The sequence below is a fragment of the Stegastes partitus genome, unplaced genomic scaffold, assembly GCF_000690725.1.
Source record: "Stegastes partitus isolate 25-593 unplaced genomic scaffold, Stegastes_partitus-1.0.2 Scaffold1475, whole genome shotgun sequence".
In the NCBI taxonomy this organism is placed as follows: Eukaryota; Metazoa; Chordata; class Actinopteri; family Pomacentridae; genus Stegastes; species Stegastes partitus.
Window position 1 is genome coordinate 8876 of NW_007579206.1, and position 26449 is coordinate 35324.

At 42.7% G+C, this 26449-nt stretch overlaps 1 protein-coding gene across 1 annotated transcript in view; it reads left to right on the top strand.

Moving 5' to 3' along the window:
* Positions 1–21115, top strand: part of jkamp (jnk1/mapk8 associated membrane protein) — a 27834-nt gene extending 6719 nt beyond the window's left edge. The window contains exons 3-7 of the mRNA XM_008299868.1: positions 13212–13366; positions 16301–16507; positions 16857–17038; positions 17242–17318; positions 19541–21115. Coding sequence (XP_008298090.1) covers positions 13212–13366; positions 16301–16507; positions 16857–17038; positions 17242–17318; positions 19541–19759 — 840 coding nt within the window. The 3' untranslated portion in view covers positions 19760–21115. The remainder of the gene's footprint in view (positions 1–13211; positions 13367–16300; positions 16508–16856; positions 17039–17241; positions 17319–19540) is intronic.
* Positions 21116–26449: the final 5334 nt, after the last annotated feature.

A 26449-nucleotide genomic window follows, 5' to 3' on the forward strand; every position in this document is an offset into this window, starting at 1 on the left:
TCTCAGCTTTTGATTGACACCTAGTTTGGCCAATAGGAGGGCTTTGGGGGTGAGTGACAGCCTGAAGGAGTGTCTCAGACAGTCAACCCGGTCCGCACAAGTTCCACCCTTGTTGCAGACACTCTCTGACGCTGTAAACTTGTAGCCAATGAGCAGACGAACACGTGGATGTGTCGGAAGGCAGGATTGTGTATGTATGGCGGTATCGGATCGGCCAGTTACCACTGTGAAGTAAATCATACGATACCGTAATTTCGTCCAGTATCGGCGCATCTCTAATCGTTACCAAACAATTTCTTCACCAATATGTTTGGAAAGGTGTGAAATAACATGCCTTAAAATGTTGAAGTTCAACTCCCGTGGGAAACCTTAAAAAAAACCTGCTCAAGTTAGGGTACTGATAACCGATTGACGAAAAATCTTTTTTTTTTCACATCTGGCCTTAAGTAACTTATGAGGGTCAAATCAGGGTTTTTTCATGATTCTGAGTTGATTGTTAACATTTATATTTCACCACAAACACTTCTTTGTTGAAAAAGGCCACACTCACTTTTACATTTATATTCACAGTAGCTTTTATTTCACATACTTATATAACACTCAGACAGTGACTCCAGAAGCTTCTGACGCCGTGAATGAGAAATAACTCTATGTCTTCTTCAGACTCAACAACGTCATGACTGCAGTTTCTACATGTGATGCCTTTGCAGATTCCACAGGTAGCTTGAAAACGTTCATCATGTCTTCTTAGTGATAATATAATGTTCAGGTTCTCTATTCAGACACGTAGAGTGTGGTTCTTATTACCTGACAGTTTCGGCGACAACGCTCGCCTTCTTCAGAGATGACACTGACAGCGAGTGACGTATCAGCCGGCAAATTTTGACAGCCGGCACCTGCAGCACGCCCAGCAGAGTCGCCAGATCCGCCGGGCAAGCCACGCCCACACCAAAATGGTGTGTCCTGGCGACTGGGATGGGGCAAGCATCATCGGGATTGAACAGGGCAGACACAAACGATGGATCAGAGAGGCAATTGAAATCAGAACGCGTGCTGAGAGGACCATGAACAGGGACGAAGGGGGCTTCATGCTCTCGCACGCTTGGGACTCCCTGCTCCAGAAAAAGTAACCGGCGGGGGAGTGCGGCGCGCCTGGCGGGGCGGTCGGGTCTGTTGGGCTCACCACGACACACCATTTTTTTTAGTGTTCCCTTTATTTTCTGAGCAGTGTGTAAGTATGTGAAAGAAAAGCTGCTGTGAATATAAATGTAAAAGTGAGTGTGGCCTTTTTCAACAAAGAAGTGTATGTGGTGAAATCTAAATGTTAACAATCAACTCAGAATTATGAAAAAACCCTGATTTGACCCCTCATAAGTTATTGAAGGCCCGATTTAAAAAAACAAAACAAAAACAAAAACGATTTTTTGTCAGTTGGTTATCGGTCCTCTAACTTGAGCAGGTTTTGTTAAGGTTTCCCACGGGAGTTGAACTTCAACATTTTAAGGCATGTTGTTACACACCTGTACAGACATATTGGTGAAGAAATTGTTTGGTAACGATTTAGTTGCCAGGTTTTGATCTTTTTCCCTTACTATCAGAATAAAAGGGGAAAATCACATGACAGGCTGACCCAACTTCAGTGGAAATTCCTCAAGACAAGTCAAAATGAGGTTCAGTCGTGTGTGTGGCCTCCACATACCTGTATGACCTCCCTACAAGGCCTGGGCATGCTCCTGATGAGGTGGCGGATGTTCTCCTGAGGGATTTCCTTCCAAACCTGGATTAAAGCATCAACCAACTCCTGGACAGTCTGTGGTGCAACGTGGCGTTGGTGGATGGAACGAGACGTGAGGTCCCAGATGTGTTCAATTGGATTCAAGTCTGGGGAACGGGCCGGCCGGTCCACAGCATCAATGCCTTCATCATCAGGAACTGCTGACACACTTCAGCCACATGAGGCCGAGCATTGTCATGCATCAGCAGGAACCCAGGGCCCACTTCACCAGCACATGGTCTCACAATGGGTCTGAGGAGCTCATCCCGGTGCCTAATGGGAGTCAGGGTACTTCTGGCAAGCCCATGGAGGGCTGTGCGGCCCTCCAGAGAAATGCCTCCCCACACCATTACAAACTTACCGTCAAACCGGTCATACTGGAGGATGCTGCAGGCAGCAGAACCTTCTCCACGGCGTCTCCAGACTCTGTCACGTCTGTCACATGTGCTCAGTGTGAACCTGCTCTCATCCGTGAAGAGCACAGGGCGCCAATAGCCAACCTGCCAACCTTGGTGTTCTCTGGCAAATGCCAGTCGTCCTGCATGGTGTTGGGCTGTAAGCACAAGCCCCACTTGTTGATGTCGGGCCCTCAGACCACCTCATGGAGTCTGTTTCTGGCAGTTTGAGCAGAAACATGCATATTAGTGGCCTGCTAAAGGTCATCCTGCAGGGCTCTGGCAGAGCTCCTCCTGGTCCTCCTGCACAAAGGAGGAGGTAGCGGTCCTGCTGCTGGGCTGCTGCCCTCCTAAAGCCCCCTCCACGTCTCCTGGTGAACTGGCCTGTCTCCTGGTATCTCCTCCATGCTGTGGACACTGTGCTGAGAGACACAGCAAACCTTCTCGTACTGATGAACCTTCTTGCCACAGCTTGTGTAGATGTGCTATTCTGGATGAGCTGCATTATGTGAGCAACTTGTGTGGGTTGTAGACACGTCTCATGCTACCTCTAGGGGTAAGAGCACTGACAAAATGTAAAAGTGACCAAGACATCAGCCAGAAAGTATGAGAACAGAGAAATGGTCTGTGGTCACCACCTGCAGAACCACTCCTTTATATGGGTTGTCTTGCTAATTGCCTTTAATTTCCACCTGCTGTCTGCTCCATCTGCACAACAGCAGGTGGAACTGATTCACCATCAGTGTTGCTTCCTACCTGGACAGGTTGGTTTCGCAGAAGTGTGATTGACTTGGAGTTACATTGTGTTGTTTAGGTGTTCCTTTTATTTTTTTGAGCAGTATTTATGGAGCCTTTGTAGAATTTTATATTGGATTTCCGACAGCCTGTTACAAGTGTAGGTTGATTGCACTAGATCAGGGGTCGGCAACCCATGGCTCTTACAAACCTCTGCTGTGACTCCTTGTGGCTTTGGAAAATAAATGATGAGCATTCAAGTTAAATCTATTCTATTTTGTTTTGTTAGTTTTTAAAATCTCATTCTAAATTTGAAGATTATGGTGATCTTATAACATTAAAATAAAACATGGTTTTATTTATTTTTTTGTTGCTTAAAATATGCGTCACAACTGCAGATGTGCAACACCCAATGGCACACGCATTGTTGCAAACTTGGTGACTTTCTTGCTAAATCTGGCGACTTTCCAAATCCTCTTGGCGACTTTTTTTTTCTTTTCTTTTGTCAAAAGCAACTAGCAACATATCTAGCAACTCTTTCTGGTGTTATTGGAGACTTTTCTGGTGTTTTGGAGACTGACGTGAAAACGTGTATCGTTCTGCAATCAGGAGTGTAGTTGGCAGTTCCAGCTGCAGTCAGCAGGCCAACCAGACGTCATTTTGACTTTGCTGCAGGTGGATGATTTAAGTTTCACATATACAAGGAGGACTCAAATAGGCATTGAGTATTTTATTTGAAAGTAACCTTCAACCGAGCGTCTTTTTTTTTTTTTTCTGAGTTCAAAATGTTTTTGTTGCATGCAGAAATAAAATTTCTTTTTCTCTGTAGCAGTTCACTGATTTCATAAATGCAACACACTATAGTTTTTTATACATACCAGAAAGATAAAAAACAATATATGCAGTGTTGTCTTCATTTTAGATGTCAAAAGGGTTTTGTGGCTCCTGGTGTGTTCTTTTCCATGGGAAATGGGTCCAAATGATTTTTTGAGTGTTTCAGGTTGCTGACCCCTGTACTCGATGTACTGCCACCTGGCAGTCATCTCCATTGTATTCATGACCTAGGTCTACCTCCTAGTTTCATTAAAATGTAGTTGTCACATTTATCATGAGAGTAAAGTAATAGAAGTGGGATATTACATACAGTTGAAGCCAGACGTTTACATATGCTGTAGAAAAAGACAAAGCTTTTTTTCCCCTCACTATCTTAAATGTGACTACATTTTTCCTGTTTTAGGTCAGTTAGGATTATCAAAATTTGCTAAACACCAGAATAATAAGTCAGAACTTAACATACATTAAGATTACTATGCCTTCAAACTATTTGGGAAAGCCCAGCTGATGATGTCATGGCTTTGAAAGCTTTTGATAGGTTAATTGACAACATTTTAGTTAATTGGAGTAACACCTGTTGATCTATTTAAGACACACCTACTCAGAGAGGAAAAAGGCATTTCTCCAAAAGAAACATAAAAAGACAGATTACAGTTTGTAAATGCACACAGGGACAAAGATCTTCATTTGTGGAGGCATGTCCTGTAGTCTGATGAAACTAAAACTGAACTGTTTGGCCACAATGACCATCATTAGATTTGGAGGAAAAAGGGGGAAGCTTGCAAGCCTGAGAACACCATCTCAGCTGTGAAGTATGGAGTTGGCAGCATCATGCTGTGGGGGTGTTTTGCTGCAGGAGGGACTGGTGCACTTCGCAAAATAGATGACATCATGAGGAAAGAACATTATGTGGAAATATTGCAGCAACATATCAAGACATCAGCCAGGAAGTTAAAGCTTGGGCGCAAATGGGTCTTCCAAATGGGCAATGACTCTAAACATACCACCAGATTAGTTACAAAGAGGCTTCAGGACAACAAAGTCAATGTTTTGGAGTGGCCATCACAAAGCCCTGATCTCAGTCCTGTAGAACATTTGTGGGCAGAGTTGAAAAGGCCTGTGGAGCAAGGCGGCCAACAAACCTGACTCAGTTCCACCAATTCTGTCAGGAGTTTCAACAAACTATTGTGAGAAGCTTGTGGAAGGAAACCCAAAATGTTTGAAGCAAGTCATACAGTTTAAAGGTATTGCTACCAAATACTAAGGAAATGTACGTAAACTTCTGACTTTAAAGAAAGTAATTAAAAAAATTCTGTCATTGAGCTAAAACAGGAAAAGTTTAGTTACATTTCATGTCAGATAGTGAGGGAAAAAAAGCTATATGTCTTTTTATACAGTGTATGTAAACTTCTGGTTACAACTGTTGTTTCTTGTAAAAGCCTTCATAATGCTATTTATTTCAGTGGAATTCTGATTCCATTGGTGTCTTGAACTGATAGTAAGGCTGAACCCCTTCCTCCTTTGGCTAGACAGGCCAGCAGTTTATCACCTGATTTATGTAGCCTGTGTTTTGCGAACAGTATATATGATACAGCTTTATTTCATGATTTAATTAATTGTGGATGTTTAAATCTGTACAAAATTCTGCAAGTTTAAGACTTTTGCAGGAGTAAGTGAGCTAAGAAGGAGATGGATTGATAGGAGGGATTGGGGTAAAATTAAAGTCCCTGCCGATTAAAGTATAGGAGGTAGAAAAGTCAGATATATTTGCAAAGAGTTTGGGGAAAAAGGTATGTTGATATTCATTTTGGGTATGGATGCAAAGCAGTAAAATGTGCTCTCATATATGTACCCAGAAACAAGTACATAACCAGCAACAACCAAGCACACTCACATTCACACATATGGACAATTCAGAATCACCAATTAACCTCAGCATGTTTTTGGACTGTTAGAGGAAGCTGGAGAATCTGTAGAGAACCCACGCTGCACGGGGAGAACATGGAGACTCCACGCAGAAAGATCCCAGGCGTCCTCAATGGGACACAAACCAGGGATCTTCTTGCTGTGAGACGACGGTACTAACTACCGAGCCACCTTGCAGTCCTTATTCCAAACATAAGTCAGCTTCAGTTTTTTTTTTTAACTCCAGGCTTGGTCAGCAACCATATTGTTGGATGGACAGTACTCCAAGTTGATCTGATCATCATTTATCAGAGACCTAACAAAATGGTATTTAAAATCCACATACTTACAATGTTGTCTGTGTACAGGATTTTTGGCTAAAGCTTTAGCGCCTTGATGGTCTTCGTAGACATTACATTTGTGGTTCTGATCATCAAACCCTTTAAACAGCTGTTTTAAGTACAGGCACTCTTGCATAGTCGCAGCTAATGCCATATACTCAGCCTCACAGGTGGACAATGCGACTGTAGGCTGTCATTTAGTTTTCCATGAGATCAGCGGGCCATTTCTGTTCAGGCTAATGCAGTACCCTGTAGTACTTTTTCGATCACCACCATCAGCAGACCAATTAGCATCACTGTAAGCATGTATTAGGCTCCTGTCTTTGTGTTTCCAAAAACAGAGTTCTCTGTTTTGGGTCATTTTTAAATACCTTAAAGCAGCAGTCCCCAACCTTTTTTGTGCCACGGACCGGTTTTACGCAAGAAATTTTTCTACTGACCGGTCATTGCACACATAACAAAAATTAATATTTTTTTCTTTTAAAAAGTTTCCCAAACGAATAAAATGACTTGCTAAATATGTGTTTACTTTTTCTTCTGTCTCAGCATTGAGTCTCTCCCACTTTCCAAAGAAGCTTTCCGGAGACGTTTGTGTTTTTTATACATTTCGGCAGCGGTTGGACTGACTGCTTCATTTAACAGTGAGCATGACAACTGACAGTCAAGTGCGACAAACAAGCACAGACAGAAGTGACGGGAAGACAATCTAGCACTTTTTCAAAATAAAACACCCTGTAGACTGCAAATAAAAATAAAACAATAAAACTTTGTTTTTCTTTCTGTGCGGCCCGGTACCAAATGACCCATGGCCCAGTGGTTGGGGACTGCTGCCTTAAAGCATGCTTGACAGTTGTCCATTGTTCAGTAGTCCTTTTAGTGAAATATTGAGACATTTTTCTCACTGCAGCGCTTAAGTCTGGCCTTGTACAGGTTGCCAGGTAGATTGAGCTACTAACTGTCAAGTTTTTGTTCACAAGGTGTAGCTCTCAGCTTACAGTTTAGCATAAGAAATCTCTCCACTATTTTCTGTACATACATACAAGTCAATACCAAGAAAATGTGTTAGTTTACCAAGCTCTTTCATTCTAAACTTGGATTTCAAAATTTCTTTTACATCATCACTGGTGGCAACAATCAAATCATCTACCCATATGATAATGTGAACTTTTTCTTTGTCAGTAGCTACACTGAACAAAAATATAAACACCCCATGTCAAATATTGTTGCCATGTGGAGTTAACAACTGTAAATGAGCATTTGCTGACATTTTATTGTACAAAAGTAATATTTCTCTTGATTTGTGTATAATTTTTAATCCAACTTGCTCTGTGTCTCAGTGAGTTGTTTTTTTTACTCAGTGCATGGGTGGGCATGTCCAGTGGGTGATCAGACAAAATGAGCAACAGCTGGACAACCCTTGGACTGGGGACAATAAAAGGCCACCCCAAAATGTCAAATGTTATCACATAATGCCTCAGATGTTGCAAGTTATGCAGGAGTGTGCCATTGGCATGTTGGATGCAGGGATGTCCACCAGAGCAGTAGCTGCACGGCTCAATGTCCATTATTGGACCATAGGCCGTTTAAGAGTTTGTTTCCAACAGACTGGCACTACTGCAAATCGACCTCATCCTCGTCGGCCACGTGTGACCACTCCAGCACAAGATCGCCACATCCAGCTCGTCCATCTGCGGGATCGACTAAGACCAGCGCCACACACAGCTGATGAGACTACTGGTCTGCACAACAGATGCATCACACCTCAGACTGTCCGTAGCCGCCTACGAGAAGCCAACTTGCATGCTCGGCGCCCTCACCGTGGTCTGGATCTCACTGCTGTCCGGCGTAGGAACCGAATCGCATGGGCGAATGCACATGTCCGATGGCCGTTGGCACGCTGGAGAAGAGTGATGTTCACGGATGAATCCAGGTTCCAGTTGTATGGTGCAGATGGACGACAGCATGTCAGGCGACGCATGGGTAAACGGTTTGCAGATGCAAATGTTATGCCCAGGGCTGCCCATGGAGGTGGTGGCATGATGGTGTGGTCAGGCATCACATACGGGCACAGAACACCATTGCACTTCATTGAAGGGAACCTTAATGCACAAAGATATCAGGACGAGATTCTCACCCCAAATGTTGTGCTGTTTGTGCGCCAGCATGACATCACCTTTCAACATGACAATGCCCGACCTCATGTTGCCAGCATCTGCATGGAATTCCTTCAAACAGAGGACACTGAAGTTCTGGACTGGCCTGCATATTCGCCCGTGTTCCCCTTCCAGGCGATGTGGGTCAGCTCCGTGTGGCACTCCAGGAGGAATGGAATAACATTCCACAGGCCACCATAGACAATCTGATCAACTCCATGTGAAGAAGATGTGTTGCTCTGAGAGATGCAGCTGGCGGACACACAAGATACTGAAAAATCAAATTCCTCAACCTGACCCCTGTCATGTTCAAAGGACTGTCAATCCGCTACAAATGGCCATACCACGATGTTATCAATGCCGATGTGAAGATCAGTAATTACTGAAAATATATTTTGAGTTTCTCTATATATTGCGTAACCCAAATGTTCATAAAACTCTTATATTTGACATGGGGTGTTTATATTTTTGTTCAGTGGATAAACACAATGATCAGCTGGGTTTTGTACTAACTGTATCTTCCACAAATAGTCATGCAACGTCTTGTTCCATTTGCTGCTTCCTGTGCAAATACCCTGATGCTGGTCAGGCCAGCTGTAGGAGAGAAAGTCTCATCATAGTTCACACCTCTCTTTTGACTATACCCTTTGGCAACGTATCTTGCCTTGTATTTGATCTATCATTGTTCTTTTTCATTGCATAGACACATTTTCTCCCCACTATATGTTTGCCCTCAGGAAGCATGGTCAGGGTAAACATTGCATTATCCTGCAATGATTGCATTTCCTCATCCATAGCATTAACCCATTCATCAGCATTTACTCAAGTTACAGTTTCTTTGTATGAGGTACATTACACATAAGTCTGCAACAGTAATCAATATTGGTCATGTCATCTTCAAAACAACAAGTACAGTCACCATAATAATCTGTCTTTTTTTTTCCTCTCTCTGTCAGGATAGCATCTCTCTTTAGGTTTTTCTTCATTGTCAGCTTTCTCTTCTTTTTCTAGTTTCACTGTGCCTGAGTCACACTCTACTGTATTATTTTCTGTGACCACTTCTTGTTTTTTTGCCATTTGTGAGCCAACAGGTAGGGTTTTTACTGATTGCCTTTTACTTTGGACTACAAGATCGTCATCATCAGCATCCAGCATTTCTTTATTCATTCTAGATACAAACTCTACAAGTCTGTGTTTTTGTATTTTTCTGTTGCTGGGACAGTAAACCATAAAGGCTGGAATAGCTTTGTCATATTCAACAAAAATGCTTCGCTCACATCTAGAGTCCAACTTCCTTTTATGATGCTTGTAAGCATAACCACACTTGTCCAAACTTCTGCATCCTGGCAATATTGGGTTTTCTGCCTGCTAACATGTGGAAAGGGGTTGGTTTCGTGTGATTGTTAAAGCACCTCACCACTGCAGCTGTCTGGACCACTCTCTATAAGCATCCACCTGGCCATATCAAACAGAGTTCTCCATTGTCTCTCAGCTGCTGGAGAATATGGGACTGAAGTCTCATGCCTAATACCACTCCAGCTCAATAATACCTGGTACTCTCTACTTGTGTACGCTGTTCCATTATCAGATCTTATGCGTTTTATTTTGCCATAAGAAGACATATCAGCTGCGAACCTTTCTGTGGCTTGTACTGTATCACTTTTAATTTTCAAAAAATATACAAATACTGCACTAGAATAGTCATCTGTGAAGGACAGTGCACACCTATGCCCATCTCGAGACAATGGATCTGTGAGACCATGTCAAGCGGTACCTTTGCCCTTATATCTGGCCCTCTTCCTAGTTTGGACAAACTTTCCTTGAGTGCAAACTTCACGACAGGGGGTATGTTTACTTCCCTCTTCCTTAATATCCATCCCATCAACAACATTTCTTAGCTTCATTAGATCTGCATAAATGCAATGTCCCAAAATTTCATGCTACCTCTGCAAATCAAGACTTTTCTTACAGTGGTCATCACAGTAATTTTCTGATGTGTGCACATAGTATAGTTTGTTGTGTATGTGTATGGGAAATTTGGTACCGTCTTTATGGAGCAGAACATTATTCCTCTTGCTGAAAATCACAGTAGCTCCGCTGGAGGCAGCAGCTTTCACAGAGATGATATCCTGGGGATATGTGGAGATGTACAGGGCGTTTCTCGGTGTTTTTGGGAAACTCCATCCTCTGTTGTCATGTAGCCACACCTCTGCTTCACCTCTGCCCTTGGCCACGTCGTTGCTGCTGGAATCATCAACCAACTCCATGTAGTGCTTCCTGGCCTGGAAACTGCTGTCAAACTTCTTAAACTTGATGATGTCTGTGATGACGTGGCTCCCGCATCCACCATCAGACCTCTCCTCTTGACATCTCACTTATCTGGAATGCGTATTCCTTGTTCCCTGTCTCCTCGGACGCTTTCCGTGCGTTATCCCGCCGTTTCATCTGTCTGCAGCTTGCACTGTGGTGCGTGTTAGTTCTGCAGTGATTGTACCACTTCTTGCACTTAAAGGCTCTGGCTATGTGACCTCTGCATTTGTAACACACAACGTCTGTATTCCACTGTTTGCTCCCTCTGGTTTGTGCTTTGTGCTAACATGCGCTCTTGCCTTCATTACGCTGTCCTCAGACACTGTTGTGCGCAAATTTTCAACATCCTCATAACTTTGGAGCTTTGTCTTGAACTCAGCAGAAGTCATATTATCGTCACTCTGAGTCCTGTGTATTCCAAACGGTTTAAATGTCTCTGGCAGCCCTTTCAAAGTCATTGAGATTAAAAGGCCGTCACTGAGCACATCAGCTGCGATCCTCAAAGCGGTGATTGCAGTCTCAGCTCTGATGAACTATTCAGTGACATTCTCAGTGGGTGGTTTTTGCAAGGAAGTTAACTCTGTGTACAGGTTTATTATACTGGGCTTTTCTTTTCCAGCATAATATTCCTGGAGCGCATCCGTCATCTGCTGTGGCCACGTTATGCTACATGTTTGCTGCACATTATGACTCTTAATGATCCAGATCAACTTCTGTCACCCCCCACCACCAAAAAACAAAAAATAATCTTGGTCTACACAACTGTTCATAGAGGAGGTATTCAAGAGAAAGGAGAAAAAAAATTGTGTCAACTCTGCCTTATAAACAAACCTAATTATGCAACTTATTGGTCTGGATAATTGATAAAAGGAAGGTTAACGGATGGCAAAAATGCCACATGAAATGAAAAAGCCCTTATTAAAGGCCAATGCCAATATCAGCTGTTAGCAACCTTTGACTTTTATCTACAACATTAACTAGTTTACACACAGGAAAGACAATAATCATTTCTTAAAATAAATAAAAATCACAAAAATACTGGTATCAACCTAGATGACTCTAATAGCAGCATATGATGAACACGTGGGTCCTGGGAAAAATATGAAGAGTAATGGAAGTTTCTGTGTGTCTGTGAGTCGGGCCTGTGCCTAATGTAACCTCAGGTGAAACATGATTATTTATGTGCAGCCAGCATGTGTGATGTGGATGATGTCCTTTTTTGTCCTTCTGGGCCTTCTTTCAATTCGATAATCCTTATGTTTTTTCTGTGGCTGTGGCTTTCGCTGTACTTGACTTGTGATATAATGTTCACGTCATTTACAAGAGCCGCCATCTTGTTAGACCAAGAGGAGGCATAATCTTCAGCATCTGAAATGTGGAATTCTGCCACTGTGATACACAGTTGTTAATCCCCTTCAGACCCTTGTGCAGTTTGGTAAACATGTGTAACATACTGAGGCGAGTAGCTAGGCCTTCTTCCTGGCAGGTGGCAGCGCCATATTGTCTAGTAGTCTCTATGTTAGTGGACTAGAGTTTTTCAACTCTGAGCAAGTTCTGGCCAGAGCATCACATTGAGTTTAGTTTCAGTCAGAAGCAGACATGCTTAACAGCAGTAACCCAATGGTGAAGTGTACAAACGATACAAAGGAAAATACAAAGGAAAAACAAATACATAGGAAAAAACTACTACAAACAGTAAATGTATGTGTGGTGCTGGCAGGCGGTCCGTGAAAGAGCACCTGTCACATATGACATGTCAAGTGATCCCACAAGAGTCTCCCTAATGTCATTTGCCATGGCTCCTGTTCTCCTTGACAGTGCCGTTTTACAAGTAGCACCAAGTTTAATAGTTTGGCCGCCTTCTCTACACATGGTGGAGTCATCTCTTTGACTAATGGTGGACACATTTATTCACCAATTTCACGGGCTTACCGCTATGCGGAGGCTGGAATGATATGAAACCTCCTGTGCTCTGGCAACTGATGTGGACTTGGACTGCTTTAATAGCATTTTTGTTGTTTCAGTTTCTTCACGGTGTTTCTGGTTATAAGATGCCATTTTAAGTGTGATGGCTTCATACATCGAAAGGAGCCAGTTGAGGTGGTTCGGGCATCTTTTCCGGATGCCTCCTGGACGCCTCCCTGGAGAGGTGTTCCGGGCGCGCCCCACCGGGAGGAGACCTCGGGGAAGACCCCGGACACGCTGGAGGGACTATGTCTCCCAGCTGGCCTGGGAACGCCTGGGGGTCCCCCCGGAAGACCTGGGGGAGGTGTGTACGGATCGGGAAGTCTGGGCAGCTTTGCTAAGGCTGCTGCCTCCGCGACCCGACTCCGGATAAGCGGGAGAAGATGGATGGATGGCTTCATACATTGATTGCTGAGAAAATCTCCACATGCCCCTTGTGGCAGCATGGGCTCCTCCTGCATCCTTCCCCAGCTAAATCCAAATTTGATGTAAATCTAGTCATACTGTCACTGTTATAGTGTCCACAGACACTTCACTGGCAAATTTTGGCAAAGGGTTTTGATTCGCTGTAGTATTTTGAGTCTAGTTAGTTTTATTTAAAATTCTAGAAATTTCTCCACTTATCACACGAGGGATCTCACGTACCACCAATTAAATGAGTACCACAGTTTCAGAACCAGTGTTTTGATTAAATACTTTCCTTGTCTAGGGAAATTTAAGTCTGAATTTTGGTCTGGCAGAGAGTTTTCAATGGACTTTTTTTTCCTCAAAAATCACAACCTTCTGTCTTTCCTGGCAGGTTTGTCCACGAGGAGAACGTGCCAACATCCAGAAGGTGTGTGAAGCCTGCACTGAGTCCCCTGAGCTCTATGACTGGCTCTATCTGGGTTTCATGGCCATGCTCCCACTCGTGCTGCACTGGTTTTTTATTGAGTGGTACTCTGGAAAGAAGAGGTGAGGAAGGATTACACACACTTCCTGATGTTGTAGAGGTTCTCTTTTGCTTTGTTTATGGCCTTGTTAGTGCTTATTTTTGCTGTAATATTTTATTCTTTATATCTATAAATGTAATATGGGTTAGTCTGTGTGGGGTTGGGTAATTATAATGGTAATGTATGTTTGTCTGTGTCAATAGTTATACATTTTATTAATGATCTATTTTTAATAAAACCTGGGGGATAAAGGTATGTGAATTTAACCACTTTAGCCTATATTTTAAGACACACAAATACGTTTACACATACAGTTTAAACCAGAAGTTTACATACACTGTATAAAAAGACACATAACCTTTTTTTTCTCAATGTCTGACATGAAATGTGACTAAACTTTTCTTGTGTTAGGTCCGTTAGGATTACCAAAATTATTCCTATTTCCTAAATGCCACAATAATGAGAGAGAGAATTTTTGGTTACTTTTTTCAAAGTCAGAAGTTTACGTTCATTTCCTTAGTATTTGGCAGCATTGCCTTTAAACTATATGACTTGAGTTAAACGTTTTGGGTTTCCTTCCACAAGCTCTCTCAATAGTTTGCTGCAATTTTGGCTGATTCCTCCTGACAGAACTGGTGGAACTAAGTCAGGTTTGTTGACTTGCTCCACACGCCTCTTAGATTAGCGGCGGGTGGTGGCCGAATATTCGGGTATCAAAATTGCTATCTGGACACCACCACAACAACCAAATATTTGGATATTAGGGTCCAGCCCTGCTGTGTCGGTCGATGCACTGCATTCGCCCTCCTCCTCGGTCGCCGCCATGGCTCTCACTTCTTCGCTCCATCTGCATTAAACCGCATGAAAACAACGGCACTGCGCATATGCGTTTCACTCAAATTTTTATCTTGATATTTCAATGTCATATCATCCACTAACATTACATCGGTATTACCGTGCAAGGTATGATATGGCGCAGCCCTACTGCCACCCCCATACTTCACAGGGATGGTGTTCTCAGGCTTGCAAGCTTCCCCCTTTTCCCTCCAAATCTAACGATGGTCATTATGGTAAATATTCTGCACTTATATAGCACTTTTCTCCCTTAGTCGTACTCAAAGTGCTCTACAATGTTTTCTTATTCACCCATTCACTCAAACATTCATACACCAGTGGCAACAGAGCTGCCATGCAAGGTGCTGCCTGCCATTGGAAGCAACTTCAGGTGTCTTGCCCAAGCATGCTTTGACTGTGGAACCGCCAACCTTGCAATTAGAGGACAACCGCTCGACCACCTGAGCCACAGCCACTCATTATGGCCAAACAGCTCAGTTTTAGTTTCATCAGACTACAGGGCATACCTCCACAAATGAAGGTTTTTGTCCCTGTGTGCATTTACAAACTGTAATCTGTCTTTTTGTTTCTTTTGGAGAAATGTCTTCTTCCTCTCTGAGTAGCCTTTCAGCCCATGTCGGTACAGGACTGGTTTCACTGTGGATAATGACACTCTCTTACCAGCTTCAGCAGCATCTTCACAAGGTCTTTTGCTTTTGTTCTGGGGTTGATACGCACATTTCTCACCAAAACCCTTCATCTCTGGAACACAGAACCCATCTCCTTCCTGAGCAGTATGATGGCTGGACATTCCCATGGTGTGTGTACTTGTGTATAATTGTTTGAACAGATGAACGTGGAACCTTCAGGCATCTGGAAATTGTACCCAAGGATGAACCAGACTTGTGGAGGTCCACAAATCTCTTCCTGATATCTTGGCTGATTTCTTTAGATTTTCCATGTTGTCACCAAAGGAAGCAGTGTGTTTGAGGTGTGCCTTAAAATACATCCACATACAGGTGTGCCTCCAATTAAGGCAAATATTGTCAATTAGCCTATCAAAAGCTTCCAAAGCCATGACATCATCATGTGGGCTTTCCTAAATAGTTTGAAGGCATAGTAATCTTAGCTTATATAAACTTCTGACTTTGAAGAAAGTACTAACAAATTCTCTTTAAAAAAAAAGTCTCTCATTATTCTGGCATTTAGCAAATAGAAATCATTTTAATCCTAAATGACCTAAAACAGGAAAAGTTTAGCCTGATTTAATGTTAGACAGTGAAAATAAAAAGGTTTCATGTTTTTTTTGTTGTTGTTTTTTTAAACTTCTGGTTTCAACTGTAAATAAAAATAATAAAGAATAAAGGAATCGTCTAATTTGATACATATTATATTAAGAAAGTAAGTAAAACCCAGAGACCCACGGAGGGCAGTCAGGGTGCAGCTCTGTTCTAAATATAAGGTTCTGAGTAGCTGAGCTGGACTGGGTCACACTGGACCGACACCCAGCATCGGCCTCCAACAACACCATGGCAGTCAGTCTGTCAGCACTCTGAGCAGGATGGCAATAGCACATTGTTTAGATGGAAGTGATGCAGGACACATGGTTCTAGACATTTACTGAACACAAAGGCCGTCTTATAAAGGCAAACACTAACTCCTGCTGGCAACAGTCTCCACTAAAGGAAGTCTGCACAAGTGGAGGAAGGCAGCAAGAGGCTTTAGGCAGCTGAAGACTAACGCGCCTCAAGAGACCTGCATGAGTGCTGCAGTGGTGACAAAGGGTGAAGGGCCAGCTTTATCACGGTATAATAGGCTGTTTATGAACCAAGGACGGATCACTCTTGGGGTTTGTTCATGCAACTGAACCTTTCGTTATGTGCTTTTGTGGCAGTTTAAATCTGATGCATTTAAATTAAACTATCAAACACGGTATCCGTCAGTTTTGTTTTTGCGATTGAATAAGTGTCAATAGCTGGTATGGTAGACTATAATTTTATTGCCCATGCCTTTCTCTCTTCACTCCTTTACTCCCTTACTCTTTCACTGAAATATATGTCAGAATGAGTCAATGATAAGGATAACAATTCTGCACTTCTTGTGTCTGTTGTTGTCTGTGTAGTTCCAGTGCACTGCTGCAGCATGTGACGGCCATGTTGGAGTGCAGTCTGTCAGCTGTGGTCACGCTACTGGTCACAGAGCCGGTTGGAATGCTCAGTATCTATTCCTGTCGAGTCCAAATGCTGTCAGACTGGTACACGATGCTGTACAACCCCAGTCCAGACTATGTCAACACATTACACTGCACACAGGAAGCTGTGTACCCACTGTGAGTAGTAGCAAAAGGATGCTTTTAAAATCTGGGCAACGCTGCTTCTCCAATTAAACACAAAAAAATAATCTATTCCTAGCACACTGGTGAAGTCCTGAAGTAACATCTGCGTAAAAGAAGTGAAATATCACTATTAGTTTAACTCTCTCCATAAAAAATTACTGCATAGAAGATAATAAAACAATACAAATGAACGGTAAATTAAATAGAAAAAAGCCAAGCAAGTGCAGACAAACGGCATTGAATTGTAGTCAATACCATACCAATGTGTTCTGATATTTCTAAATTCATTCTTCATTGTGTTTTTTCACTCTTTGACCAAAGTCTCTCTAAATGTGTTTCTTAGCTACACCATTGTGTTAATCTACTATGCATTCTGCTTGGTGCTGATGATGCTGCTCCGTCCCCTTTTGGTGAAGAAGATAGCATGTGGTCTGGGCAAATCTGACCGCTTTAAGAGCATCTATGCTGCTCTCTACTTCTTCCCCATTCTCACTGTGCTGCAGGCTGTAGGAGGAGGACTGCTGTGTGAGTATTAAGGATTAGCAGCAGACTCTCTGTAGGCCTGTGCTACTGAAATCACATCCAACTGGTCCCAGTGTTGGAGAATGGTCCAGTTTTCACATTATTACAAATTACAGTAATTAATGCTTATGTTCTTTATGTTCAAATACTATCTTAATTGTGTAGGTTGATGTTTGCATCCCTGAATAACATTTTGTGTGTTGCAGACTATGCGTTTCCCTACATCATACTGGTCCTGTCTCTGGTCACACTAGCTGTCTACATGTCTGCCTCTGAGATTCAGGTAATTATTCTTACTGCCCTGTGGGTGTGGCCATATCATGACTGTAAAAATGTCATCTTTTATAGATGCATTGCATTTGTTTGTGCATTCAAACTTGAATTGTGACAAAGTGAACCACAAGACATTGTCTGGCTTGATTGCTCATTGCAAAGAGGTACTGCACACTTAAACATGTTTTTTAGTTGTAAACTAAATGATTGTGCTGTACTGTGATGATAAATACAAATACTGACATTTGACATTTATACCAAATGGATTTGTATAAAAATCTGCACTTCATGGGTTAAAAATGGCTCAACATGCCATCTTTAGTTTGAAATCATGCTACAACCTACCAAGTCAATTGTTTGGGACTTCTATGTTTTTGAAAAATGCTGACGCCCAATCAGTGAGTGGCTGCACACCTCCTCCAGCACCTGTCCTTGTGGAGGTCTGTAAAAGTGATACTGCTGCCAGTGCGTTGACTTTTCATTTCAGACTTGTTTTGCGGCTTATTTTACAGAAGTATCTAGCGATGTATCTAGAGATGGTTTGGACAAAACTCAGCTACTTTCTGAGAGGCTCCAATACCAGATACAAGTTGAGTCAGGGTTCTTCTGACCGATGATTCGCCTCAACAATTCTTACGTAGCAGCCCCCTCAGGATTTGCTTGTCATGATCACTTGATTGTGGTCATGCGATGTGGATGTACGCACAGCTGCATTATTTTATGGTTTGTAAACTGTAGCAGTTGTGATTCTGGACAAACTAAAAGCTTTTAGAGCAGTGGTCCCCAACCACCGGGCCGCGGACCGGTACCGGGCCGTGGGTCATTTGGTACCGGGCCGCACAGATAGAATAAAAACATTTTATTGGTTTATTTTTATTTCCAGCGGAGTCTGCAGGGTGTTTTATTTTGAAAAATAACTAGCTCATCGTCCCGTCACTTCCGTTTGTGCTCGTTTCCTGCACTTGACTGTCAGTTTTTATGTCCGGCTGCTAAACGAAGCCGTCAGTCAAAAACAAACGTCTCAAGGAGAGCTGCTTTGGAAAGTGGGAGAGACATGATACTGAGACAGGAGAAAAAGTAAACATGTTAAGCAATAAAAATCAATTTTATTCATTTATGAAACTTTTCAATAGAAAAAAAAACAATTATTATTTGTTATGTGCGTAATGACCGGTCCGTGGTGCAAAAAAGGTTGAAGACCACTGTTTTAGAGCATCCATCAGCTTTCAGATGTTGCAGTACCTTTGTCCTTTTCTCAGCTGAAGGCCAGCATTAGCCAGGGAGTGCGTCTCTTGTCTGATCCTTTGGCTTCTGATGTTGGGATGCCAGGATAACTATATGAGATTCCCTCATCAGGTCTGACATATTTTAGGGCTGCTGCTTTGGACAGTATCATACCCGTTGCACCATTTGTGTTTCTTATTGTCTGAGGTAGCTTTGTCATTCCCATAGTTGAGTTTTTAAGTGATCTGTTCCATATGTGGGCTGCAAGGTGGCTCGGTGGTTAGCACTGTTGCCTCCCAGCAGGAAGGTCGCCAGTTCTTGTCCTGGTGAGGACACCCGGGATGTTTCTGTGTGGAGTCTCCATGTTCTCCCCGTGCAGCGTGGGTTCTCTCCGGGTTCTCCGGCTTCCTCCCACAGTCCAGAAACACGCTGAGAGGAAAAGGTGATTCTAAATTGTCCGTAGGTGTGAATGTGAGTGTGCTTGGTTGTCTGTCTCTAAGTGTAGCCCTGTGATAGACTGGTTACCTGTCCAGGTGAACCTGCCTTCACCCTGAGTCAGCTGGGATAGGCTCCGCCCCCCATGACCCTAGTGAGGATTAAGCGGTGTAGAGATGATGGATGGATATTCCATATGTACATTGTTGCAACACCATTATTAATTAAATACAGTATTTGAGAAGTACCACAGAGTCAGATAGCAGTTTAGAGAGAGCATAATATAATCCCAGGTTGCTTAAGGCCAGTTTTATGAATTTAAGGGTTAAGTAAAAATCCAGGCCTTTACTAGTGGTGTCAGTGATTTTTTTTCTGCACAACTGTGCCTCCCCTGGTAGCATTTGTCATAACATTACTACAGGGAGGAATGTATTACCAATGATTCCACGAACAGTTGAATGTTTTAGAAGTTTTTCAGAGTCATTGAGCATTTTAGATTTAATTTTGGAAACCACTGTTCTATTATTAGTAATTCTGTCCTCTTTTCTTTGTGTGCTTGCCCCCCACCACCAGTCTTTTAAGAATCTGGCTGCCAAGAAGAAGCGTCTTGTTGTCCTGTTTAGCCATTGGCTGCTGCATGCATATGGCATCATCTCCATCTCCAGATTGGACAAGCTCGAACAGGACATACCGCTGTTGGCCCTCGTGCCAGGTCCTGCCCTGTTCTACATCGCAACTGCGAAGTTCACCGAGCCCAGTCGCATCCTGTCTGAGGGCGGCAGTGGACACTGAGCCGAGCTCAACATAAAACCATGAGGAATGTAAATTCATGGAATCGATTCTTCTGTATTCTCTTAAACTTATGACCAGTGTCAAGGCAAGTTATCAGTGCCCAAAGTGACATCTTTAGATGCCTCATTTATTTAAAGAAACAGTCCAGCAATGTGTTCTACAGTGATAGAGAACAGAAAAGCTATAAAGCTGAAACCAAACAAAGTTTGATAGTTTAACTTTATAAATAACATGAACAAGTAATCAGTGTAGTTCTGCTTCTTCTTCCAAATCTTGTATTTGGAGAATCAATTTCCAATTTTACTCTGTCTTCACTGCCAGTTATCTGACATCCTGAATAGTGGGGATCAGCCACAACATTAAAATCACTTGTCTAATACTGTGTAGGTGCCACTAAAACAGCTGTGACCAGCTGTCTGAACTCCACCTCAGAAGGTGTCCTTTGGTGTCAGGATCCAAGATATTAGCAGCCAGTCCTGGAAGTGGTGTGCCTCGATAGGTCACACTTGTTTTTCCAGCACATCTACAGATGCTCGATGGGTTTGAAATCTGGGGAATTTGGAGGCCAAGTCAAAATTTTTAAATCTTTTTGTTCCTCAACCCTTTCCTGAACAGCTTGTGCAGTGTGACAGGAGCACTGTCCTGTTGAGAGAGGCTGCTGCATCAGACACCACTATTGCTATCTGCATTCTTCTCCCCAGGTAAACAATGCATGTGCACCCACTGCCTAGTATATGCCACCCCTTGACAGATAACACTGGAAAAAGATGATCAGCATATTTAACTTTACCTGACAGTGGTTTTAAAGTGGCTGATCAGTGTGTAGCAGTGTAGTAGAAGTGCACGTCAGCCATGTCCAGCCAGCTGAGAGTCAGTCCCAGTTTGTGCTGCTCATGTTCTACCATTACATTACACAGCAGAACATTCATTATTCTGAAAGTAAAATTTCTGACAATCTCAAAAAAAAAATGCATAGCTGCTACTCTTGCTTAATCTAAGTCAAGAGGATTGCTGGAAAGGATGTATGTTCCAGCCTGACTGGAGCTGTAGTTGGTGATTCAACTTTGTAGGAGGGATTTCTTATTTCCACTTACATATCCCACTCACGTATAAAACTATATGACGCACACGCTCAAGTTAAGTGAGAAGAACGTGTAAATAGTGTCACTACTGTGTATTTTACTGAATGTTATGTTTTCTGTCCTAAACAGAAGGTGTGTGTAGATGGTTGTATGTCTTGGTTATGAAATACAGTGCTTTTCTTTGGCCATCAAAAGTGCAAGTCCATGTGGAGCACGATGTGATGCTGTTGGAAATGGGCAAATCACAATTAAAAACTAATCATTTGGGGTGTGATATGGCCATCTCCATTAATTCCATTGATGCTAGTTCTACACACAGGGTAACAACAAGGTCCAATGTGTGGCCATGGTGCTGTGTTGGGCCACACTCATGCTGATTGATGTTAAAAGAATTCAAAAACAATGGAGAATAAAAATTTGGGAACTTCTGCTAAAAAGCTGCCCATAGATTTCGAGGGATGATAAATAATAGCAAAAAAAAAAACTGAATGTGGACCGCCAAGAATAAGAGCTTCAAAAGTGGAGAGTTCTTCACAACAACTGCGATGACATTTGAAGCTCTTCTCACTCACCCTGGCCTGGTTAAAACAGTGATACTGCAGAGGACCTGGGCTAAAATCCTTAGTTTGCAACCAAGATTCAGTTAAAAACAAAATCCAAGACAGAACAAGAGATAAAATAGTTTAAAGTTTTATTCTAATTTTGATGATCATGGTTTATAAATCATGAAAATCAGAAATCGAGTATCTTAAAATTTTAGAACATTTCATTTCAAGTTTCAGTAAATTGTTATTCAAACAGTATAAATATCACACATCTCTCGGTCTAGTTCAGTACATGCAGTCACAACCATGGGGAAGACTGTTGACTGGAAAGTTCTCCAGAAGATGACATTCGACACCGAGCAGACGTCTTCATTAAAGGACCTACAACTGTACAATTCATATTATGAAGCCACTCCTGATCCAGAGACAACATTAGAATCGTTTCACCTGCGCTCAGGCGAAGAACGCAAGTGTTTCTCAGTGGACCAAAGCCTTCTTTTCAGACTAAAGTATATTTTGCATTTTATTTGGAAATGAAGGTCCTAGAATCTGAACAAAGAGTAGAGAGACACAGAATCTAAGGTATTTGAAGTCCAGTGTGATGTTTCCACAGTCTGTGATAATTTGAGGTGGCATATAATCTGCTGGTATATACACACCCACTTGCATATGTATATATGTGTGTGTGTGTGTGTGTGTGTGTGTGTGTGTATACCACCACCCAGTGTCAGGTTTATGCCACAGCTGCCCTACATTAACAGCACTGGTAATTACCAAAAGCATTTTTTATGTTTCTGTAATGGTTAATACACCAGTATGTAGAAGCTCTTTAACTAAAATGATGTTTTTAATGCTAAAATATAATTCTTGTTATCTATGAATTTTCAAATTTACTGTTATACGTAAAAACAGGAAAAAATAGTACAGCACATTATTATTTCTTGATTAGGATGTCAGATTAGAGTTATGTACTTGCATTCCTGAACAGAAAAATCAGTTTCAGTGGTTGAATGTTATGCTTGACTCATTCCTGACTTCTCAGAGAAGCTGAGTGGCTCAGACTTGGGTATAAAAAGGCAAATTCAGTTTGAAATTCCTCATTCCTGTTCAAAATGGTAAAATGTGAAGAGTTCACTGAAAATGAAAGAGCCCCATTAAAGCACTTCATGATGCTGGATGGTCTCTGAGAGAAACAGGGAAAGACAAAGTGTTCTCACAGTTTGGTCAAGTATGATTTGGAGTTAGATGCTGAGACTGGCACTGACAAAGTTAATTGAAGCAGATGTCAGACACCTCAAGATCTGAAGTACTAGAGACAGAAGGAAGACCGCTGCTGATCTTCCAGAAAGACAATAAGAGACGACTGATGGAACAACGCTTAAAGTGAAGAAGAGCTGCTAAGAATCCAATAATGTGGCCTGCAAACATCCAGAAACGCCTGAGATTTTCCAGGGAGCACAAACGCTGGACTGTTGATAGCTAGAGGAGGATGAATCGTATTGAACAAATTTGGGATATGGTATGTTCAAAGACTGATCACACAAAAGTTAATTCTAAAGCAAGTCTGTGGAGACAGCTAGAAACTATGTGGAAGTCAGTAACAACAACGACTGTTTAAAAGTACATAAAACAATGGTAGCAAGAATGCAGCTGTTATCAAGGCCACAGGAGGCCATACAAAATATGAAGGCTTTTGGTTATTATGAGGTGTGTCAGAGAAGTTCAAGGACTGGTGTCACAAAAGATGAACAGTCATGGAAAAAAATATGACTATATTTCAAATCCAAACTACAAGTTTTCCCCTTCAGAGTAATCCCCCTGGAGACTAACACACGTTCCCAGCCTTCTCTTCACACCGCCATGCACTCCTCGAACAGTTCTTCCAGGATCCTCCACAGCTCCGCCGTCACAGCCATCTGATGTCGTCCACGTCTTCAAAACGGGTCCCCTTGATGACCCCTGTTGAGCTTGGGGAAGAGGAAACAATCCCACGGAGCCAGGTGGGGTGAGTAGGGAGGTTGCTCCAGCACGGAGATGTTCTTCTCAGCCAGGAACTGTCAGATGCTCAGGGCGCTGTGAGCAGGTTGTCATGGTCAAGCAGCCACGACTCGTCCTGCCACAACGCTCGCCTCTTCTCATGCACTGAACAAAGCAAACGCCGTGGGATCTCTTTGTAGTTGATCATGTGAAGGGGAAAACTCATAGTTTGTAGTTTGGGTTTGTAATATATCTTTTGTAACACCAGTCCTGGAACTTTTCTGACACCTTGTCCGTGTGAAAAAGGATTATTAAGTTGCTTCAGAATGTTAATTGCCAAATAATATTTTTAGCTTTGCACAAGTTTTTGAAAGATTTCTACAATATTTACGTTTTCACATTTTTATGACAGGTAGTCTAATACATTTGTTAAGCACTGTATATAAACACACATAAACATATATATCACGTGTGTCTAACAGATTCTTTCAAGAACTTATAACTGAATCTGTTAAGTGACCCCGCTATAATTTTCTTTATGTAGCACCAATTCACACCTTTTCATATCATAGCACTTCACATCGTGAGGTAAAGACCAAATTTTTAACAAAGAACAGAAAACTCAACAATCCAAAGATGCCTTTGGACTTTGAACAAGCAGTTGGCGATGGTGGGAAGGAACTCAAAAAACAAACCAAACCCTTTAACAGGGAGGGAAAAAAACCCCTCAGAAAGCACTAGGCTCAGGGAAGGTGGTCATCTGCCTCGACCAGTCGGAGCGAGAGTAAGGATGAGGCGTGACCTTAAATATTTATTAGTTATGTGACTGTTCCAACAGTGTGTGTGTGTCTATTCAAACATGCCTCTGTAGTTTTAGCTTTAGTGCTCAAGTGTGCAAACACTTTTATCAAATCAAGTTTATTTACAGGCAAGATGAAAGAGTGTTTCTTCAGGATCCAATGACTCAAAGCAATTGAAATAAAGAAGTGTTTGCATATCTGGATCAGCAGTTTAGCATTCTGACAGTTTGTAGCATGAAGCTGTTAATCAGTCTGGAGGTTCTTCCTTTAATGTTCCAGAAACGTTTGCCTGATGGTAGCAGTTCAAACAGTTTATGGAGAGGGTGTGAGGAGTCCCTGACAATGTTCAGTGCCCTGCTCCTGCAGCAGCTCTGGAAAAGTTCTGGGACACCACACCTCTGTAAAAAGTCCTGAGGATGTTGGCAGGGAGAGAGGCTTGTTTCAGCTCCCTCAGGACATGCTGTCTCTGCTGGGACCGTTTGGTGATCACTTCGGTGTTCTTATTCCAGCTCAGGTCCTACAAGATCTGCACTCCTAGGAACCTGATGTTCTCCACTGTGCAGCTGCTGATGCTGAGGGGGGCATGCTCAGGACGTGACCTTCGGAAGTCAATGATCATCTCCTTTGTTTTGACCATGCAGCAGGTTGTACTTACTGCACCAGCCGTCTAGGTGTTTCACTTCATCTCTGTACATTGATTCTTTGTTCCCGCGAACAAGTCCCACCACTGTGGTATCATCAGCAAACTTGATCATTTGGATTCCCTCAGGTGTGGCTGCAGTGCTAGCAGTGTGAACAACAGTGGACTGAGTAGACACAGCCTTGAGGAGATCCAGTGCTCAGCGTGATAGAGTTGGAGATGTTCTTCAGACTCAGACAGACTGGGGTCTTTCAGTCAGAAAGTCCAAGACCCAGAGACATGTGGCGGTATCCAGGCAGAGTAGGAGGAGTTTCTCTCTTAATCTCTGGGGGATGATAGAGCTAAAATCAATGTACAGGACTCTAGCGTAGGTGTCTGTATTTTCCAGGTGGGTGATGACTGAGTGCAAGGTGGTGGATATTGCATCCTCTGTGGAGTGGTTGGGAGTGATGCAGGAAGGCTGGCTGTGATGTGTGGTTTGACGAGCCGTTCAAAACACTTCATTACAATCTGTGTCAGTGTGATGGGACGATAGTCATTAAGACAGGCTACAACTGATTTATTTGCCACTGGAACTATGGTGGATGTTTTGAAGCATCTGGGGACAATGGCCTGACTGACAGAGATGTTGAAAATGTCAGTCAGCACATCTGTCAGCTCGTCAGCACAGACTCTAAGCACACATCCCGGGATGTTGTCCAGTCCTGCTGCTTTTCGTGGGTTGACCCTGGCAAGGGTCCTCTGAGTGTCTGCTGCATTAATGGTGAAAGCTAGCCTGACAGATGAAGGAGAAGGACCAGCCCTCTCTCTGATTGCCAGGTTCGATACTTCAAAGCGTGCAAAGAAGTTGTTGAGCCTGGAAGAGAAGTGTTATCGTCGTCGACCCTTTGCTTGGTCTTGTAGTCCATTAGTGCCTGGACTCCCTGCCACATCCATCTGGTGGTTCCTGTGTCACAGAGGTGTTCCTGGCTTCTCTCTGTGTAGGTGCGTTTTGCAGCCTTGATCCCTTTTGAGAGCTCAGATCTGGCTGAGTGAATATGGGGTCAATGTGTAAAAGAAGTTGTCAATGAGAACCGGAATTTGTCTGTCTGTAATTAGGTATTCAAATGTGTAAAAAATCTGCTCATCTGTCTTAAAATGTGTACATATCGTAAGAGTTCTCAATACGTTCAAAGACTTGTCAATGTGTACAAAGGTATTACAAGTTGAAAAATCTGCGTATTGAAGTACAAATGCTGAAAATACAGACGCATTGACAACTTCTTTTACACATTGACAAATGTCACTTTGGACGAACAGATTGAGAGACAGACAGACAACTCTCTATACACATGGACAAATAGTTTTGCTACAATAATGGCCCCATAAGTGAAGAGCAGTCCTGTCTCCCACTCTCAAGGCTACGTCACGGGCGGTCAGCAGCAAACACACCTCTGCAGTCATCCAGGGTTTTTGGTTTCCACGTGCTGTGAAAGTCTTTATGACAGTGACATCTTCTGTACACTTTGCCATGTAGCTGGTTACCGCCCCAGCATACTTCCCAACATCAGTCTGATCACCCTGCTGTTTTGAAAACCTCCCAGTCAGTGTCCATAAAACAGTCTTGGAGTGCTGAGGATGCACCCTCTGGCCAGATCCTGGCGTTT